The sequence below is a fragment of the Muntiacus reevesi genome, chromosome 7 (genome assembly GCF_963930625.1).
Source record: "Muntiacus reevesi chromosome 7, mMunRee1.1, whole genome shotgun sequence".
Classification (NCBI taxonomy): Eukaryota; Metazoa; Chordata; class Mammalia; order Artiodactyla; family Cervidae; genus Muntiacus; species Muntiacus reevesi.
In genome coordinates this window covers 45794113-45816573 of record NC_089255.1, presented here as the reverse complement: position 1 = coordinate 45816573, position 22461 = coordinate 45794113, and the positions used below count along the sequence as shown (strand labels likewise).

General features: G+C 46.0%; 1 protein-coding gene across 3 annotated transcripts in view; it reads left to right on the top strand.

Annotated features, from left to right (window-relative positions):
• TLN2 (talin 2) overlaps nucleotides 1-22461 on the top strand; it is a 483978-nt gene that overhangs the window by 434168 nt on the left and 27349 nt on the right. For all 3 annotated transcript variants that reach the window (XM_065940303.1, XM_065940301.1, XM_065940302.1), the window contains exons 49-52: nucleotides 2558-2683; nucleotides 2887-3003; nucleotides 6108-6293; nucleotides 10060-10167. In XM_065940303.1, coding sequence (XP_065796375.1) covers nucleotides 2558-2683; nucleotides 2887-3003; nucleotides 6108-6293; nucleotides 10060-10167 — 537 coding nt within the window. The remainder of the gene's footprint in view (nucleotides 1-2557; nucleotides 2684-2886; nucleotides 3004-6107; nucleotides 6294-10059; nucleotides 10168-22461) is intronic.

Genomic DNA, 22461 nt, shown 5'->3' with positions numbered 1-22461 from the left:
AAGGGGAGGAGAGAGAGGAACTGGGGGGCAGTGATGGTCTCCAGGCTGTGTGATTCTCTGCTTTGGATTCAGCCACTTCACTGATGTTACCTGCCAGGTCCTCAGCCCCCAGCCTAGACCATCAACTTCTCAAGGACAGGAACCATGGTTTATAGATCTTTGAAATACACACACAGCTTCCACACATCATGGATGCCCAACAGAGTAGTTGAGCTCTTGCTGAACTAACAGCCAACCATGGCCATCATTGATGGATTCTTCCCATTCCTGACTACATAATTTTAACATCCCTCTGTTGTTTCACCCTCCAGCACCATTAAATTGTCAACACTTCAGTTTCTACTGCTTAAACTATACTCAGTTAACAAGCCTGTTAGGCCCATTTGGACATCCCTGGAGACAAAGCGTCCCTCCATCCTGTGCCAGAGTTGATGACAGCTACTGTGTTGATAAATACAAGACCACCAGCTCTGTTCCCACACAGCCGTGACCCCTCCCTTCCTGAAACCATGACCGTGACCCCTCCCCTCTCTTCCAGTGGAGCGGAGCCCCTTGAAGGAAACATTCCATGTGTTGGCTTTTTACTCCTTGTGCTGGCTGTCTCTTTGATAATATCAGAGCCCAGATTGACTGCCCTGTGGAATTCAAAGCATTCACAGAAGTCTCTGCTTGGGCATTGTTCTTACCCGCATGGAGGAAGGAAAAGCTAGAAAACGCATGAGTGCAGTTGGAACCTGAGCCTGGCTCAACCTGGAATGAATCAGCTGCGAGGATTTAAACCTTTGGATTTAAATCCAAAGTGTATCGAATTGCTTAGTCTTAGTCTCCCAAATGATCCAGAAGTCCCAGAGCCCAGCTTCTTTTGAGACCACCAGTGCAAACTTGCTCCTGGTCAGTGTCCAGTGACTGGGAAGGGACAGTGTGTGCCAGGTGTCAGCAGCATACCTGCCCACTCCGCCTCTCCCCTGTGGCCCCCACCACAGCCCCTCCTCAGGAGCCCCGTCACAACCCAGCCTGCCCTGTGGTTTTAGAGGCTGGCAGAGGTTCGTGCAGTCTGGGTGAGAAACCACGAGATGGAGAGGGTGGGAGGCTGGGAGTCACGGCGTGGCTATGCTTGCAGTGTCTGGGGCGCTAGTGTTTCTAAGATGTTTTCACATTTGTTATCGGGTTCATCCTGCCGGCAGGGTGGTGGGGCGTTGCGGGGAGCGGCTAGCACTACTGGCCTTATTGGCAGATAAGGAGCCAGGGCCACAGGAGCCCAATACAGTGTGGAAGTGAAGACCGTGTCCTTGGCATCACATCACATCACTGGCCAGAGTCTGAATCCCAACCCGGCCCTTGCCAGTCTCTTCAAGTATGGACGCAGTCACTGTAGTTCCCACTCGAAAAGGGAGTGATGAGAGTTAAATAAGATCGTGTGCGTTGTACTTGGCTCGGCATCTGGAATACTGCCCTCTGTGCAGGGAAGCCGTTGCTGTAAGAAGTAGGAGTTGTTATTGTAGCTATTGGACCCAGAAGATGTAAATGTAATACCCAGCATCATGGAATTCCTAAGGACGCCTGGTACTTGAGATTCCAAGTGTAACACCCAGAAGTGGTCTGTTGTCTGTTCAATTAGAAGAGTGAAGCTGCTATGTTCCATCTAGTGTTATGTGGGTTCACACCTGTATATCCACTCATTCCCTGAGTATTTGCTGAGTGCCCACCACACGCCAGGCCTTGTTCTGAGTGCAAAATACAACAAAAGTCTAGGCCAGCCCTCCTGGAGCTTCCATCCCAGTTGAGGACGGCAGATGGTATACAATGAAATAATTCCACATTACTTTATTACTTTTATATTACAGCTAAGAGAATTAAATAAAGCAGGGCAAGCTGAGGGCATTCCGGTGAGGATGGGCTTGAGGCACAAGTGGTCAGATAGGGTCTCTAGGACGTGACATTTTTTGATCTGAGACCTGAAGGATGAAAACAGCTGAGGTCCAGGCAGAGAAGGGAACAAAGCAGAGGCCCTGAGATCAGAGTTGGGGAGGATTTCCAATGGGGAAAAAAAGTAGACCTACATGCCTGTAACATGGCAAGAGAGTCAGGATCCCACCTGGGGAGCAGGCGGGCTGCCATGGGAGCCTTGTAGGCCAGGCTTGGGGGGGGGGGGGAACGTGCATTTTGTTCTCCGTGGTTTTGGTGACCAGTTCTGGGTACAGGTAAGTGGTGTTGCCTCTTGGGGTGTCTGCCTAGCTGCCTTCATCCTTTCACAGGCAACTTTTCAGCAGAGCTGTCGGCTAGGACATGTTTCTGAACTTGCCAAATAGACTGTACCTGGGTTCTGCGTTCCAGCTCAGCATCTGCCTCCCTCAGGGAGCTTCCTCAAGTGTGGATTCTGGATTTCCACCTGGACTCCTACACCGGAGCCTCTAAGGGCAGGCCCTGGAGACTCCCCTGTGCTGCGGGCGGGGCAGCTGTGGATGCTGAGCCCTGCCTCCCTGGTCCCCCCCTGCCCCGCTCTTGTGCTGTGTGATCTTGGTGCAGCTGCTCACGTGGGGTGCATGCTGTCTTTCAGGTAGTGTTGATCAATGCCATCAAAGATGTGGCCAAGGCCCTCTCAGATCTCATCGGTGCTACCAAGGGCGCTGCCAGCAAGCCTGCCGACGACCCCTCCATGTACCAGCTCAAGGGGGCTGCCAAGGTAGAGTGGAGCCCCAGCCGGGCGCAGGTGTGCCAGGGGTGCTCCAGTGAGAGACAGAGATGACCCTCCAGGGCTTTGGAGGGGGTCGTGTGCATCTGGGTTCCTTCCTCACTTAGAGGTGTGGGCACTCGTGCCATTAGATCTGCACTAAGAGGGATGGGACCTCAGTGCACTCTTTTCTCTTGGCCTGTCTTCCCATGCAGGTGATGGTGACCAATGTCACCTCCCTCCTCAAGACCGTGAAGGCAGTGGAGGACGAGGCCACCCGGGGCACACGGGCGCTAGAGGCCACCATCGAGTACATGAAACAGGAGCTTACGGTAAGGAGCCACCAGCCACCTCCCTAGGGCCCTGTGTCCAACAGCCGACCCCAGCACAACTTCTCTGAGATTTCACTTGGAGTGCCTGAGCTAGGGGGGCCCACTCACCTGCCTGCTGGTAGCCTTGTGCCATGGAAAACCTATGTGATACTGGCTTCGGAGTTTGACTAGGATCAGTTTGCAGTTGTAATTAAATGAATTAATGTATGACTTGGGACCATTCAGATTTAAATCCACTAAAATTGCAGCATTAAACGAAAGCACTGCAGAAGAGCCTTGGCAAAGGGAAAACTCACTGTGGCCCTTTGCCTTGAGTTTATGCTTTTTTAGAAATTTTACTTATTTTATTATTCATTTTTGGTTGCACTGGGTCTTCATTGATGCATGCAGCCGTTCTCTAGTTGCGGGAAACAGGCTGTTTGTTTGTTGTGGTGCACAGGCTTCTCACTGTGGTGGTTTTTCTTGTTGTAAAGCATGGGCTCTAGGGTGCACAGATTTCAGCAGTTGCAGCTCACAGGCCCTAGAGCACGTAGGCTTCAGTAGTTGTGGCACATGGGCTTAGTTGTTCCACGGCATGTGGAATCTTGCTGGACCAAGGATCAAACCTGTGTCCCTTCCCTTGGCAGGCAGATTCTTATTCACTGAGACACCAGGGAAGTCCTCGCCTTGATGGGCCACGCATGGCCCTTCCTGATTCCCGTGGCCATCAACAACAGCTCACCCTGCTGCACACAGATGGATGTGGCAGTCTGAGCTCACTGTTCGGAAAACCCAGACACTTTTACTGGGGGCACTTCCCTTTAACGTCAGGCTGCCTTCCACGTGAGGCATCTGATCTCAGAGACGCTGACCCTGTGTTCACTCTCGCCCAGTTCCACTGTCTTAGAGCGAGGGTGTCCTGAGCTTACTGCGATCGTCTCCTGTTCTTTTGACTCCATGGTGGTTGTGTATTGCCTTGAGGATTGCCTCATCCTAATCCCCCGAAACAAATATGCTGAAAATGAGTAGCTTCAAACTGAGATTCCTCTTTTTTTATTTATTATTACAAATGCTATTTATTTTCATTATTTTATATGTACCTTTATTCTTAGAAGGCCAAATGACTACACACAGAGAGCTTTAGGACATTTTTCAAAGACTCTCAGATAAATAAAACTTAAATGCAGAGGCAACATAGGCCATCATGTGAGGTTCCTTTTTAATAGCAGATCTGCTCACAGGTTCAGCTTCTCTTTTGGAAGGAGGAGTCTTCAGAGAGTCACCTGCAAAGGTCACAAGCACCTGAGGGTCAGCACTGTGTTAAGTTGCTTCAGTCATGTCAACTCTTGCAACCCTATAGATTATAGCCCTCAAGGCTCCTCTGTCCATGGAATTCTTCAGGCAAGAATACTGAAGGAAGTGAATTGCCATTTCCTTCTCCTTCTTCATGACCCTGGGATCGAACCCACATCTCTTATGTCTCCTGCATTGGCAGGCGAGTTCTTTACCACTGGTGCCATCTGGAAAGCAGTAGAGATGAGCATTCTGTCAGGTTTTAGTGGTGGGGGCCTGGGTTCTCGTGTCCTGTGTTTAATGACTCCAACCTTGGCCGCCATTGTGCTCGGTTCTCACACGAAGAAGGAACTAAAAACCACAGGTGATATCCTTAAGACTGCCTGGCACTTGCCTGCCTACACGGGCTGGGAGTTTTTTGTTTTTTGTTTTAATTTTATTTTTTGGCCATACCACATGGCATGTGGGATCTTAGTTCCCTGACCAGGGATGGAACCTTCACCCCCTGCATTGGAAGCTCAATTTCTTAACCACTGGATCACTAGGGAAGTCCCTGGGCTGGGGTTTCTTATTAAAAGTCTAGAGACACATTCTGACAAGTGTGAGTGCGCCAAACAGTAGCAATGGAAGAGGTTTGTAATTCCTGGGATATTACACATGGTCAGCCTAGTATACCATGTAAAATTGACCTATATCAAAAAAAAAAAAAGAATTGGCCCAGACAATGCATATCCATGAACATAGGTTCCCAAAGGAGCATGAGCCCCAAGGCCCATGTTAGCATGGAGGGCTCTGTCCATCCTCATTACGCTGTAGCATTCAGGGTTGGTCCTGGGCAGTCAGACTGCTGCTGTTCATTTTTAGGGGGTTAGTGGTGTTCAACATGACAGGGATGTCAGCTGGGTCCTCCCTTCTGAATCGTGGCTCAAACATGGCTGCCTAGGGCTGAAGACTCTGGGAGATAGTGAAGAACAGGGAAGGCTGGTGTGCTACAGCCCATGGGGTTGCAAGGAGTCGGACACAACTTAGCAACTGAACAACAACAAGGACTGAAGACAGAGCAGCCCCACCGGGTTCAGGAGTCCTCGTATGCAGGGACCCCTCATTCATAGTAGAACCATGGCAGATGCACTGGAAGCAGAAATGGTTGGCTTGACTGGCAGGTGAAATTTTAAAGTGAGATACTTACCATGGCTAATGTATTTCAGCTTCTCTAAAGGTGTATGGGTGTGTTAAATAATTCAAAATGTCGCCGTGCCAGGCTCGACATGAACACCTCCACACAATTAGGCAGTTATATTTGTAAGACAGGCTAAGAATAGAAGAAATGGAATGCTTCATTTTTCCCCAGCCTCACACTGTCTTTGAGAGAGAGAGCCGAGTCCAGAGTGATTCATCCAGGTCCGTCTTGCTCTGGAACCAGCATCAGGGCTGTGGAGCTTCTGGGGATCACTGAGGTATCAGCAAGAATGGGCCAGAAGATCTGGGAAGCTGCACAGTCCACCCCACCACCCCAGGGGTGGAGTTAATGCACATAGAGTGTCAGTTTCCACAGGCAAGCATGTTAACACTGTAGATGATTCTCCCGCCCCATGTTCTCCCCCCAGGAATGCTGAAGACTGGTGTGTGGGGCTTATCCACGCTGGAATTTTGAAAGCAAGAATGATGTTACTGTACTCCAGTTAAATTTCTGATTTCCTGACCTCAGACCAGTTTCTTCCCATGGCTGATGGCTCGGTTTTCAGACACTGCTACAGCCAGTAGGGGAGGCATATGTTATTTCTGTCCTTCCCTTTTTGACTTTTTTCAGCTCTTCCATTTCTAACTTCCAGGTATTCCAGTCAAAAGAGGTACCTGAAAAGACATCATCACCTGAAGAATCCATCAGGATGACCAAAGGCATCACCATGGCAACGGCCAAAGCTGTGGCCGCTGGGAACTCTTGTCGACAGGAGGATGTGATAGCCACCGCCAATCTGAGCCGGAAGGCCGTGTCGGACATGTTGACGGCCTGCAAGGTAAAGGCCTCGGCATTGATTGGGGTGGGTAGGGTGGTGCTCTGCTGTGGCTGAACTGTTGCAGTCAGTCTGGAGAGGGGGCAGGACTGGCCATGTGTAGGAGTGAGCAGCTCAGTACCCTGGCCTTTGTGATAGTGCACGCTGGTGGCAGGTGTGCCCATCAGCCAAGGGAGGTGGCTCTCTGGAGGTAGTTTTGTATTTAAGAGGGCGTGGACTTGGTCTGCTGACTTACCCTCCCACTTCGTCTCTCAGTTCTTCCTAAATAGACGGGACACCTTCTTGCAGGGGCTGTACTAGGGGCTGTTCTGGCAGGGGTAGAGCAGGACTGAGGTTTTGTCCCAGGCCCTCCAAAGGAAAACTGCACCCCTCATCAGTCTGCACCCTTACCTGAGTCCTCGATCAGCCATTCTGCACCAGGAAGGGTGTTGCCATAATTGGGTGAGGGAGTGAGTTAGAGGAACCAAAGAGCACCAGGCATCTTGGGGAAGCTCTTCCGACCCTTAGGAAGACAGCAAGGGCGGCTGCCCTGAGCTGGTGCTCTTGGAGGGAGCTGGGGAGACCTGAGCTTTATAACCTTCACTTTATTTTACATCTGTTAAGCCAGGGAGCCATAAGAGGTCCCCCACCTCCCACTGAGCAGCTCCACCCCAGTTCTGCACCCTTCTGGAACCCTGACTTCTCCCCATAATGGATCAGTGACACCTCACCTCCACCCCACCCCCACCACCCTGGTCAGCAGATAGAGATGAACCACAGAAGGGGAAGAGCAGCTGTTGCACCTTGGGGTCCTCGGGAACAGGCCCTTCTCTGTGGTGATGTGAGTTGTGGGGAGAGCTGGTGCAGGGTCAGACAATGGCCTCTCAGGTTCCTCGCAGGGGTAGGATGGGCTGGTGTCCCTGGGCAGAGGCAGGGCGAGGCAGTCAGGCTGAAGGGCTGGGTGTGGGAAACAGCACCGCATTTCCTGGTCCCCGGGGGGTGGAGGAGGGGAGGGAGTGAGGGACAGGAAGAAAAGAGGGTGACAGGAGGGTTGGGCCACTGTCACGAGTTCCATGTGTGCTGGGCCAGGGAGTTTAGACTCTCCTCGAGCCCCAAGTATAGTTTTATTATTTTATTTCTTTTTATTTATTTATTTGCTTGTATTGGATCTTAGTCGTGTCACGAGGGATCTTTCCTTGCGGCGCACAGACTCTAATTGTGGCATGTGGGCTCCAGAGAGCATGGGCTCAACAGCTGGTGTAATTGCCCCTTGACATCTTGGCATGTGGGATCTTAGTTCCCTGACCAGGGATCAAGCTCACGTCCCCTAAATTGCAAAGCAGATTCTTAACCCCTGGACCACCGGGAAAGTCTCCCAAGTACAGTTTTGATGCACTCAATGGGATCTGCCCTGGCAGAAGTGATCATTCTGGTTTGGGTTATAACCTCCATCACAGCAGTATTTGCCAGCCAGATACGGCTAGTGAGCACCACCACGGTGCCCATGCAGGGCACCCCGGAGCTTTGGAAGGGCAGGTGTGTATGTTCTGTCATTCGATCCTAGATGGGAAGGGTAAGGGAATTCTTCTAATTAAGAATTCTTCTAATTTGATTGGAGAGATGATGTGGCCTGACCAAGGTCACACTTACAATCAGAACCAAAACTGAGGTCAGACCTTCTGAGCTCCGGGCCAGTCTGTTTCTGCTCCTTGTGGCCTCCCAGTCACAGAGATCAAGGTTACCATGGTTGATGAACAACGGGTACCTTTGTCTCTGTGTTACAGATGTGAAATGGAAGACAGCTCCGATTTTCTTCCTATGTGTTCCCATCTTCAGGGGAAGAGGTTAAGGATTAAAGTAGAGGTGCCATTGGCCTAGCCCTGACTCTTCATTGTGATCTCGCCCTGAATCAAGCCATCCTGATTTTGCAGGACTAAATAACAGCCAGAGCTTCTCAATGCCAACATCAGACTTGATGACAAGTGTCACTGCTGAGCCCGGAGACTCCTCTCAGGACAGGACTTACTGATGCTTACATTTCCTGTGGTCTCCGGTATCTCCCATCCCTTGCAGAAAGGAAATGAGGCAGCTTGTCAGAAAGGGTGTGCAGTAAATATGTAGAAAACCAGGAATGCCAGTTGGTGGGCCAAGAAGGAACAATTCTGTGCCAACCAGAGGGCTACATGGCCATATTTGAACACTACCTTTGGGGCTGAGCAGGGCAGAAACAAGTGTAGAAGGACACATACTGACTCATCTTATCAGACGTGGAGGATTACATTAATTGCTCCAATGGAGACATAGACTTCCCTACACCCCCAGTTAATTCCAGTGTGTATTTCTTTCTGAGTGTACTTTCATGTTCATATGTCTTTATCAGATACAACTTCATATCTCCAATTACAATGAATGTTACATGACTATTTCTTTGTTACTGTAAGTCATTATAACTGATTTCTTTAATAAGCACAAAATACATTGTTAATGAATAAACTCTTTCCCCTACTATCAGCTATTTAGATTATCTGCACTTTCCTTAATCATCAACTTCAGTGGACATCTTTGGGCATCTTTGGGTTTTTTTTCTATGCTTTGGATAATATCCTTAGGCAAAACTCCCATAAGTAGAGTTAGTGGGTCAAATGGACTTTCTAGTTATTGCTAGGTTGCTTTCCCCAAGGGTTCTGCCAAGTTAGAGCCACCAGCAGTGATGACCAGCAGTGATCATCAGCACCCATGCAGCTCTCAATGAGGGCCTTGTGCATTACCTACTAGAGGAGCATCATAGTCCTTGTCTTCCCCCTTGAACCAGACCTGGTCTCTGTCCTCACACTTGGAGACACAGGGGAGCAAGGCTGATTAAAGTGTGGGAGAAGTTAAAGGCCTGGCCTGTTAGTCCTCAAATAATAAAACCAGGCTCATAAATGATAGATGCTAGTCACTCAAATTGGGAGGGCAGGTGAGGAGAAGTCCCAGGTATTCTCCAAATAGCCCCCAATCCTTGGGAAGAAGGATTCGACTGGAGGAAGCATGGAGACAGGTCACTCTTCCCCTTCTGCCTTGACCTTTTATCCTAATGCATGTGTTTGTCCTGACTTGTGATTTTTTTGCAGTTTTCTATTTTTTGTATTCTTGTAAGCCCCTTTGAGTTCTTTCCAGAGTGAAGTTATAGCAGGAAAGGCTAAATGGGTAGGATTACCAGACTGAGCAAAAAAAAAAAACCACAAAACACCAGGGTGCCCCATACTTAGGCTAAAGGTTTTCATTGTTTATTCGAAATTCAAACGTCACTGGTGGCCCCAGGAATGGACTGCCATGTGAAAAGATATCTCTTGAGTAACTCAAGTCAGCAGGTCACAAATACAAAAAGAAGCGGGGCCAGATGCTGTGTTAACCATATGTCCTGCTTTGCTTATCTTGACATGTATGATGTGAGTTGAGTTATTTATGGCACCTCTGAGGGTGCTGGGGAGCTCCCTCTCTGAAGGTTCCCAGGAGCCAGTGGGCCCGGTCAGGAGACTGGCTATGATTGCAGTGTGGTCTGGTCACAGAGTGAGGAATTTCTTACCTTACAATAAAAAATGTGAGGGTCGGCGTGATGAGAAAGGAAGAAAAAAGGGGCCAGATTCACTTGCTTTTGTCTGGCCCCTGGGCACTGGAAAAATCAAGACCCAAACTTGTCAGGGAACCTACAGTGGAAGTAGGCAGGACATAGAGGACCACCTGGCTGCCTGTTCCACTTGCCACCTGGTTCTTCCTGTCTCGAGATGACATTCCTTTCTTTCTCCAGCAAGCTTCCTTCCACCCCGACGTCAGTGAGGAGGTGCGCACCAGAGCCTTGCGGTACGGGACGGAGTGCACCCTCGGCTACCTGGACCTCCTGGAGCACGTCTTGGTGGTGAGGAGGGCAGTGGGCCGGGCTGGGGCTGGGGAGGAGCCGAGCATCCTTTCCTTGGGAAAATTCCACTTAGAGCTTCATGCAAACTCCACTTGCGAGGCTCGGATTAGATTGAGCCGAAAAGCTCAATCTTGCATCGCACTGCTCCAACTCACAAGATACAGGTGTAGACTGGAGGGAGGTGCCATTTGAATCCAAAAGAACTGGGGAGGTTTGGAAGATAGCTTGTTCAGGAGTCATAAACACCCCAGGAGAGACTTGACAGTAGCTCCCCTCCCTTTGTTACTTTTGCTTCTTCCCAAACCTAAACAACAAAAAATGATCCATCACTTTCAGATATACAACACATGTACCTCAAAGACTGTCAAGCCTTTTGATTCTCTGGGCATTGAAATTTTTCTTTTTTCAAGCAACCACATGAGGCTCACAGGGCAAAGGAAGGACCCAAGACTCAAAGATGTTTGGCCTCTTGGTTGAGGTCACCAGCTACTAATGACAGACCTGGGACCATGTCCTGCTTATTATTCTCAGCTATCCCCATTCTAGCATTTCAGTGCCTTCTCTTTAAATTACACTCTGATGTTAAGCATTATTGGTTTTCTAAGGGAGCCTTACTTATATTCATCACCCAGGTAACTGTTGTTGTTTAGTCACTAAGTCGTGTCCAACTCTTTGGAACCCCATGGACTGTAGCCCACCAGGCTCCTCTTTTCCATAGGATTTTCCAGGCAAGAATACTGGAGTGGGTTGCCATTTTCTTCTTCAGGAGATATTCCTGACCCAGAGATCGAACCCACGTCTCCTGCATGGGCAGGCAGATTCTTTACCACTGAGCCACCAGTAACTGTGGTCGGTACAGAAGTGTATCTTTTGTTAGACTGACCAGTCTGGGGTTCCTCACATTGGGCTCTCAAAGCCTGAATACTTGTGAGTAGAAGCCAGTATATTGCTTGTGAGCCAGGTGAGAACATCTTGGTCAGTCAGCGTTCGCAGGCACGAGCCTCCCTCAGCCAAACCAGCTCTCTGTGTTGGGACTGAAGTTTTCAGCCCATGAGCACACTTAGCAGGAAAAGCTCAATCTTGCATCGCACTGCTCCAACTCACAAGATACAGGTGTAGTCTGGAGGGAGGTGCCATTTGAATCCAAAAGAACTGGGGAGGTTTGGAAGATAGCTTGTTCAGGAGTCATAAACACCCCAGGAGAGACTTTTGATGAGACGATCTGTTCTGGACACATGGAATCTTGTTATGTCCAAACATTAGAAAGCATAGTGGAAACAGCCTTAGGCTAAGGTTTAGAACCCTCGAATTCAAATCCAGGCTCTGCCAAGAAACTAGCTGCACAACCGCCATCTATCTGGGCTTGAGTTTGCTCAGATGTTAGGCAGGCAGCTTATTCAGGATTAAGTGAGATGTGGGGAGGCCAGGGCGCTGGCTGAGCTCACGTCTGCTGCACACTTCGTTGAAATACTTCTGGAACGTGTCCGTCCTGGCTGAGTGGAGGTGTGGGGCTGCAGGAACAGTGCCCACCTTGCTTCCTGAGTGGGGGCTCTCCCCTGACCCCCTGTTTCTTCTTGTCTCTCCTATGCTTTGATTTCTGACTCAGTCGTTTAATAATTCGTTGTTGTTCAGCTGCTGTGTCCTACTCTTTGTGACCCCATGGATTGCAGCACGCCAGGCTCCTCTGTCCTCTACTGTCTCCCAGAGTTTGCTCAGATTCATGTCCGTTGAGTCGGTGATGCCATCCAACCATCTCCTCCTCTGCCGCCCCTTCTACTGCTGCCCTCAATCTTTCCCAGCATCAGGGTCTCTTCCAGTGAGTCGGCTCCTTGCATCAGGTGGCCAAATTATTGGAGCTTCAGCTTCATTATCAGTCCTTCTGATGAATATTCAGAGTTGATTTCCTTTAGGATTGACTGATTTGATCTCCTTGCTATCTAAGAGATTCTCAAGAGTCTTCTCCAGCACCACAGTTCTGGCATCTTCCTATTACTCACAGGAGGGATCCTCACTTCACCTGTTTTCTCCAGGTCCGTTTCTTGGTTAATCCATATTTTTTTCCCGCTTCTGTGTCCGTATCTGTGTTGCACTGACAACTGACTCAGGGTTAGTAGGTCCAGGCTCCTGCACACCTTTGCTCGTGAACCATTTGATGAGAATGTTACTGCGTTGAGGCCCACCTGCAGCGGCGTCTCTGCCAAATGCCTGAAGCTGCATGGAACAGGTGCAGCAGCCTTCAAGGCAAACAGTGAAGATGTCGAGTTTCCTTCCCCCCTAGTCCAGGGTGAGTTCTGTCTGCATGAGGAAGGACAGGTGCCCGCACTTGTTTTGAGAAGTTTCTCCCAAGGGAGAAGGAAAAGGGAGCCCTCATAGGGTCTCCTCCTTGATCTCAAGCCACCTGTAGCCCCTCTCCCAGTATCTGGGAACCAGGTGCGGCATCCACCAAGGCGCCTCCTGTCTCCTCAGCTCCTCACCCTGCATACCGTGTGTTAGTGGCAGAAGACAAGGCCTCCTGGGGGTGGGGGCCAGGGGGAATGGTCGGCCTCTTTGCTCAAGAAGAAGCCCAGGATTCCAGGTCTCGGTGAACATGAGGGAAGACCTAGGAGCCGTTCCCAGGCCACACACTCAGAGACCCCAGCTTTATGGCCTCTTAATGACTGTGTCGGACTTCCCACATGACGCTATTGGTAAAGAACCCACCTGCCGATGCAGGAAACATAAGAGACTCATGTTCAGTCCCTGGGTCGGGAAGATCCCCTGGAGGAGGGCATGGCAACCCATGTAATACTCCTGCCTGGAGAATCCCATGGACAGAAAAGCCTGGAGGACTACAGTCCATAGGGTTGCAAAGAGTCAGACACAACTAAAGCGACTTAGCATGGACCCTGTGACTGTCGGGCATCAGCCCTAGTGATAATCAGTAGGTTCTTCTGGAACAGGAAGGACACATTCCACAGGGAGACTCCACATCACCTGTGATTTAGGAGGTTTCATGTGAGGCCAGAGACTGGCAAGAAGGGAGCGACCCCTCGCTTCTTTTCATGGACCCCACAGGCACCACTGCACCTTACAGCTAGATGTGCTTCCCTGATGTTTTCTGTTATGAGTTCTTCCTGATATTTACTAAAGAAACAGGACTCTGAAGCCTTGTTTTCAAACCTAATTGGGTTGATTGTGTGGGGGTTGATGTGTGTGTTAGAAGCCTGCCACCCGAATTTCTTTTTATTTTTCTATACAATTATTATCATTGTAACCCATAATTAAATAGAAGTATAAATGTCCTGTTTCCCCAAAGTTGTTTTGAGATTTATAATATGAAAAACACTGGTGCTAAATTGAAATCACTAATAGGAAGAAAAGCTCAATGACATGAAAACTTTTATACAGCATACAGAATTGGTCTCATGTTTTGCAAGAAGGATGTTTTTGCCTTTTTATGGTGACAAGTGCTTATGGTTCTAATGTCCAAGGAGATAAGAATGAAATCACATCAAATATTTGCTTTAAAAAATTAGCTCATGTATTTGTGTCTCTTTAGAGACTTGCACGTATTCCATAAAGAATATTTTCCAGTAAAAATACAGGAAGGAAACATCCAGATAATGTTCATTATCATAAACATGAAAAATACCAGTTCCTAATGGAAAACGGTAGAACCTCTGTGACAGCGTTCCGTCCTCTAAGCTGCAGACAGTTGTAGTTTCCTTGGTCCCGCAGCTGAAAATAAGCTCACATTTCACCTCACGTGCCCTCGCTCCTTCAAACAGATTTGAAAGAAATTTGAGCTAATACGATGCTAAGTATGAGGAAGATTGTTCCCCACGAGAGGCGTGCGTGCTTAGTTGCTCAGTCGTGTCCGACTCTGTGTGACCCCATGAACCACAGCCCGCCAGGCCCCTCTGTCCATTTCCCAGGCAAGAATACTGGAGTGGGTTGCCATTTCCTTCTCCAGGGGATCTTCCTGACCCAGGGATCGAACCCACATCTGTACTGCAGGCAGGTTCTTCACTACCTGAGGCACTGAGGAAGCCTCCACGTGAGAGGACCATGAGCCATAAGACCGCTTAAGACAGACCTGGTGGAGCCCCGACCCAAGAGGAAATGAGGAAATGGAAATGCACAGACATAGACACTAGTGTTCACTTCTGAGGGAGCTTAGACAGAGGCAGATAAAGAAAGCCAAATTGCAAATTTAGAGAAGACTTTGGATTTATTTGGAAATTAACTTTAGGGTAGAGGGAAAGAATACTAAGATAAGCTATTTGAGAGTGGTGAATAAGAAAGCAGTTAAAACTAGAGATTTACACACACACACTCACACACACCATACACCCACACACACACACCATACACATACACACACACACCCCCTACGCACATACTCCATATACCCATACACACACACACACACCCCCTACGCACATACACCATATACCCATACACACACACACACCACCCATACACATACACACACTCACACACACCATACACCCACACACCCCCCCATACACATATACACCATACACCCATACACACACACACATCCTTTCACACACACCATACACACATACACCATATATCCATACACACACACACACACACCCCATACACCCATACACACACACACACACACACACTTTCACACACACCATACACACATACCCCATACACCCATACACACACACACTCACACACACACTCACACCATACACACACACACACACACCCCATACACCCATACACACACACACACACACACTTTCACACACACCATACACACATACCCCATACACCCATACACACACACACTCACACACACACTCACACCATACACACACATACACCATATACCCATACACACACACACACACACCCCATACACCCATACACACACACACTTTCACACACACCATACACACATACCCCATACACCCATACACACACACACTCACACACACACTCACACCATACACACACATACACCATATACCCATACACACACACACACACATACACCTATACACACACACACACACTCACACACACCATACACACACACACATCATACAGCCACACACACACACACACACACACACACACACACACCCCATACACACACACCCACATACCATACCCACACACCATATACCCATACACATATACACACACATACACACACACACCATATACCCATACACACATACACACACACACACCATATACCCATACACACATACACACACACACACCATATACCCATACACATATACACACACATACACACACACACTCACACACACACTCTCTCTCACACACACCATACACACACACTCACACACACCATACACCCACACACCATATACCCATACACACACACACCATATACCCATACACACACACACCATACACCCATACCCACACACCATATACCCATACACACACACACCATACACCCATACCCACACACCATACACCCATACACACACACACCATATACCCATACACACATACACACACACACACTCACACACACACTCTCTCTCACACACACCATACACACACACTCACACACACCATACACCCACACCCACACACCATATACCCATACACACACACACCATATACCCATACACACATACACACACATACACACACACACACTCACACACACCATATACCCACACCCACACACACCATATACCCATACACACATACACACACACACACACACACCATATACCCATTCACACATACACACACACACACCACACTCCCCAGCCTGCCCTCCTCCTCACTTGGAGAAAGTATCTGGCAATTTAGAGGAATAAATTGAGGTCCCTCTCAAGTGATCCAAGGAAGCTCAGCCGTCTTCTTTAGGGGCTGTTTTTCTTAAATTTAGACACGTGAAAATGTGGGAGAAGATATCCTGCTTTGGCTTGTTCCATTCAAATATCCTAGAGTCAAGGATTCCTCACCTGTTTTGGCTGTTTTGTATATTTTAGTTTTACATTAGAAAAAAAATCTTAAAACACAGAAAACCATGTCAACATTTGTGTGACTACCATCTATAATTAACTAACTTTTTAAATTAATATCTTGTCTTATTTGGTTCAGATTCTTATTTTGTTTAAAAAAAGTCTCAATAATAATTAATTTTATATCCTTTACCAATACTGTTCTCCTATTTTTTGTCTATTGAGGCACAAATAACTATCATGATTTCAGCTTTCTTAACCTTTTGTGGATTTGGGTCTCCCTGAATTAGCTAAAAACCCATTTCCTGCCATCTCCCTACCCTCATCAGAGAAACATCAGCTCATAAACACAAATGTCCCTTAAACTGTTAGGAAGATTCCCAGACACCCAGCTGGATCCTTTGGGAATTTAGAAACTCCAAATTGAGAACTCCTCCTTGGGGAATGTTTTGTTTGTTTGAGAATCTAGTTATCAGTCTACAAACAGAGGGATCTAATTTAGGCAGAGCCCTGTCCTTGCTGCCCCGGGAACTCCTTTATGCAGCTCTAGCTGTGCCTGTTTGAGCAGTCTTGGCCTTCTGTATTTGCTGTTGGCTGGTTTGTCATGGAGGGTTTCTACTGCAGGATGAGAGACAGCCAGTTGGCCTCTGCGGCGACCACAGTTCAATATTGCTGCTAATAACCCACAATATGAGCTCTTTGACAGGGTTAAAATTACCCTCACTTTCACTAGCAGCACTTTAATTTCGTTCTATCTGTTGCCTGCTATTAGAAATCATGTTGACTTAATTGCAGAATAAAAATAGAACTCCTTTGCTCTGCCTTGTCTAAATAGGGTGTTTTGTTGTCAGGGCCATTCCCTTTCTTAGAGCCAGAGTGTATACAGAAGTGGTTTTCTCTTTCCATCAAAGTTCTTTTAAAGACAGAAGTCTTTCACCACTCCACTTGGATGATTTAAGTGAATCTCCCTACCACACCCTTCACTTTTGTTTCAGCTTTATTGAGGCATAGCTAACATACAATAAACACATATTTGAAGTTTACCGTTTGAGTGCTGATATTTGAATACATCTGTGAAAACATCACCACAATCAAAACAATGAGTATATATCCATTACTCTTCAAAACTTCCAGGCAGCCACTGATCTGCATTTTGTTATTATAGGTTTGCTTACACTTGCCAGACCTTTATATAAAGGTAATCATCTAGTGTGTACTCTTCTTTGTCTAGCTTCTTTCACTCAGCATCAGTATTTTTAATTCCATCCACATTCTTGTGTGCAGCAGTAATTTGACCCCTTTTATTGTTGCATGGTGTTGTCTGATCTGTTTTCCTGCTGATGGATACTTGGGTTGTTTCCAGGTTTGATAGTTAAAAATAAAGCTGCTAAGAGCATCCTATATATGTCTTTCTGTCTATATGTTTTCATTATCTTGGATAAATATATTAAAGTGGAATATTTATATCATAGGATGGGTATATTTTTAACTTCCTAGGAAACTACTGAATTCTTTTGTAAAGTGGTTATTTCCACTAGCAGTGTATGAGAGTTCCCATTTCTCCATGTCTTTGTGAGCCCTAAGAATGGTCAGTCTTTTCAATTTTATCCATTCTGGTGGGCATGAGGTGATATCTTATTGTGGTTTCTTTTTTAGTATTTATATATATTTAGCTGCACCAGCTCTTAGTTTGGGCATGTGAGATCTAGTTCCCTGACCAGGGATTGAACTCTGGCCCCCTGTACTGGGACATGGAGTCCCAGCCACTGGACCACCAGAAAAGTCTACTGTGGTTTTAATTTACAACATGGAGTATCTTTTACGTACCTGTTTGCCTTCTGTATGTCTTCTCAGATGATCTCTGTTCGGATATTTTGCCCTTTTTAATTGGGTTTTTGTCTTAATGAACTTTTAGAGTTCTTTATATTTTCTAGGCATGAGTTCTTTGTCATGTCGGTGGAAAACATGAATAGTCAATCAAAGAAAGAAATGGAAATTTTTATTTGAGTGAACCTGAGGATTATAACCTGGGAGTCAGTCTCTCAGAGAGCTCTGAGAACTGTTTTGAAGAGATAAGTGAGAAGACGGGCATCAGGATATATGTGGTTTTAGCAAAGAGAGTACATACAATCAAGCACTCATCTTGGGAGAAGCTTGCTGCTAGTCACTAGAAACAGACATCTTAGTTAAAGGTTTTAGTGCTTTCAAAGTATAGGAAGATGTAAGAATTCAGGTTCATTTTTAAAATCTCCTGAAAATATCTAATTCTCTGAGGACCAGTTCAATCAGTTTTCCTGGAGCACAAAGGGGCCTCATCCTTGCCCTGAATTTCTTTCAGGATGTACTATAGGTCAATAACTTAATGGAGAATGACTTAATCCTTACAGGCGTGGATGGTGGGCAACATTCTTTATTTTACACTCCCTTCCCTTTCAGTTTGAATTGCAACCAGAGGTTGGAAGGCATTTCGTGACCAATTTGTTCCACTGCACTGGAAACGCTCATTCGCAGGTCAGGCCGGGATTTTGTTGATAGGCCACTCACTGTGCTATTATAGGACCAGGCCCTGTTAACAGTAACCAGAGGCCTCCGGACCGCCTGTCTTACTAGTCTGTTATGGGCCAGGGTGCAGCTCCCTCTTGTTTCTTCTTCCCATATCATGAGTTACACTGTTACAGTCATTGATGTCATAGCACTATATATTTGGTCAATCATTTCAATTCATCTAGTCATTATTAGTTTTATCTGAAGCCCAGTCACATATTTGGTAATGCAAGAAACAATAATCTTGTAAAATAGGCAGAATACAAGTAATTATTAATGCTGGTAGCATTAATAAGGTTGTAAGTATTTAAGCTGAGAACTTTCATTAGGTGTGGCCCAGTATCTCCTCATATCGTCTAAACAGTCTACTCTGCATCCATCTGTCTTTAGGGGAAATGGTATGTTGACCTTGTACGTAAAGTTCACCAAAGAAGTCTGCATGTACATGGTGTGAGTACTGGGTCATTGTGACCCCTTACAGGATTGAGAAAGGAATTTTATCTTCTAAGGATTTACATGGCAGCAACAGAAGAAGAAAAATTGATCTTTATGGTTGAGCAGCTGTTTCTGCTCTTGGGCATATCTGTTAATGTAGAATGCAGATGTACAGTGCACACTTGAGGGGAACGAGAAGGCAAAAGAGGATCTTCTCAACCGAGGGATTGAACTCAGATCTACTGCATTGCAGGCAGATTCTTTATCATCTGAGCCACCAAGGAAGTCCAACAGTGTCTGGCAGTGGGAGACAAATGTATATTTAAAAAGAAAAAAATGACAGCAATGCAGACCAAAAACAAAAAAGTGCAGATAGAACTTGAGTAAAAATGAAAGTGCAACTAAGATATCTCATATCTAAAATAAGAAACATTTAGGAAGAACTGAATGTTTGTTTGCAAGTGTGTGTTAGTCGCTCAGTCATATCCAACTTTGTGACCCCGTGGACTGTAGCCTGCCAGGCTCCTCTGTCCATGGGGATTCTCCAGGCAAGAACATGGGAATGGGTTACCATTTCCTTCTCCAGGGGATCTTCCTGACCCAGGGATCAAACCTGGGTCTCCTGCATTGCAGGCAGATTGTTCACCAAGGTTATCAAGTTATTTTTAGGATTATATCCCAGTGTGGGGGAAGAAAAATAATTTTCCCTCTGCTCTGAGTTCTTGCCTGAGATCGCATGTAGTAAGACAGATTAACCAGAGAACAACAAAAAAAATTTTATTCACATGTATACGCCAAGGATAAATGGAAGCTACCCAGGGGAAAAACGAGTAATTCGCAAACTGGCCTAAGCCACCCAATTATATATTCAGTTCAGTTCAGTTCAGTCACTCAGTCATGCCCTACTCTTTGCGACCCCATGAATCGCAGCATGCCAGGCCTCCCTGTCCATCACCAAATTCCAGAGTCCACCCAAACCCACGTTCATCAAGTCGATGATGCCATCCAACCATCTCATCTTCTGTCGTCCCCTTCTCCTCCTGCCCTCAATCTTTCCCAGCATCAGGGTCTTTTCCAATGAATCAGCTCTTCACATCAGGTACTGCCTTTAGGCAAAGAAAAAGAAAGGTGTATATGGTGGGAGGTGGCTGGTTGGAGCAAGTGGTCAGGAAAAGCAGGGTTAATGAGGGTTAAGATTGTTAGCAGATTTAAGTCAGCATTTTTTTCTTTTGTGACTGCACTGGGTCTTTGTTGCTTTGCATGGTTTTTGTCTAGTTGCTGCAAGCGGGGGCTACTCTTGATTGTGGCGCATAGCTTTCTCATTCCAGTGGCTTCTCTAGGGAATGCAGGCTCAATAGTTATGGCCGGTGAGCTCTAGAGCACAAGCTCAGTAGTTGTGGCCTATGGTTTTAGTTTCTCTGGGCATATAGGATCTTCCCAGAAGAGGGAACGAATCCATGTCCCCTGCATTAGCAGGCAAAGTCTTATCCATTACACCACTGGGGAAGTCCAAGTCAGAGCCTTCTTCATTGATAGCATTCTCTTGTGATTTTGAGTCAGCTTTCTCCTCCTGGTACAGAGGAGATACCCTTACAAATGGAGGTTTCTTTTATAAATATATACTTCCCTTTCAAAGGGTAACTTCCCTGTTTTCAGAGCATCTTCTGTGTCTGATTTTTCTCAAAATAACCAACTGAAAGCAATCTGTATGCCAATGAGGCGTATTTTGGGGTAACATACTTTACTACCAGCTTCCTCACTTTCTTCTTTCATTTGCCTGCCTAGTTAATTCTCTTCTTGTTAACGACCTTAGTGAGATATAATTGGCATATGACAAACTTTTCCAGTTAAGTCATACAATTCCTTGATCTTCACTGTATTTAAGAGTTGTACAACTATGGCCATAATGATAATTTTAGGACATTTTCTTCTCCCCAAAAAGAAACCTCATGCTCTTTAGCCCTCCTCATTCCCTTCAGTCCCACTCCTAGCCCAAGGCCAACACTGATCTTTTTTCTGCCTCTATGGATTGCCTATTCTGGTCATTGCATATAAACACAATCATACAGCATGTGGTCTTTTAAGTAACTGGCTTCTTTCATGTAACATACTGTTTTTAAGGTTCTAAGACAAACTTGCAGGTTCCTACTTATTATAAGTTTTAAAGCATAATTTTTGTGTTTTGTCCCCTATTTAAGAAGCTAAGATCACTAAGGTTATTTTCCTGTATTCTACAGTTTTAATTCTTGCAGTCAGGTTTATACTCCATTTCTAGTTCATGTATGCATAGAGTGTGAGAAAAGGATCAGGCTCATTTTCTTACCTATGGCTATCCAATTGTTCCAGCATCATTTGTTGAGACAAAATTATCCTGTAATCAATCAGCCAACCAATATGGCCGACTGAATCTAGTTCTGGGTTCTCTCTGCTCCGTTGATCTGTATGTCTGTGTACAATATCATGTTGTCTTGGTCGCTACTACATCTTTATCATGAGTCTTGAAATCAGATATTATAAGGCTTCTAACTTTGTTCTTTTTCAAAATGGTTTAGCTGTTCTGGGTCCTTTGCATTTTATATAAACTTAGAATCATCTTGTCAGTATCTTTAAAAAAAAAAAAAAACTTGTTGGGATTTTGGCTAGGATCATGGAGATATATGAGAACAATTGATATCTTAATAATTTTCTAATCAATGAATATAGTATATCTATCCATTTATGTGAGTCTTTAATATTTTCAACAATATAGTTTTAGCATCCACATCTTGCACATTTGTTATCGAATTTAACAGGTATGTCATGATTTTTATGCTACTATAAATGGTATTGCTTTTTTAAAAATTTAATTCTCACTGCTAATATGTAGTAGCATATTGGCAGTGAAAATTTTTTTTACTCACTGGTAATATGTAGAAATATAATTGGTGTTTGTAGATTGACCTTTTATCTTGTAACCTTGCTAATAAACGCATTTATTCTACCTTTTTTTCCTTTATTTTTTTAATAGATGCCTTAGAAATTTCTACATAGACATTCATATTATTTGTAAACAAAGACAATTGTACTTCATTCATTTGTTCACTCATTCACAGGTTTGTACTGAGTTAATATATGCATGGTGACATGTGTAGGTAGGTCCTAGGGTGAGGAGATGAGGAAAACAGAACAGCTGAACTCAGAACAGTAACAAATATAAAATTTAGAAGATTGCCAGAGGAAGGAGGGTAGGGATAGATGCCTGGGAAGTGATGTTCAAGAATCTTTGACTGATCAGTTCAAGGGTATAACATAATGTCTTCTATGCACTGGTATGTCTGGGACTGGTCAATGTGTAACCCTG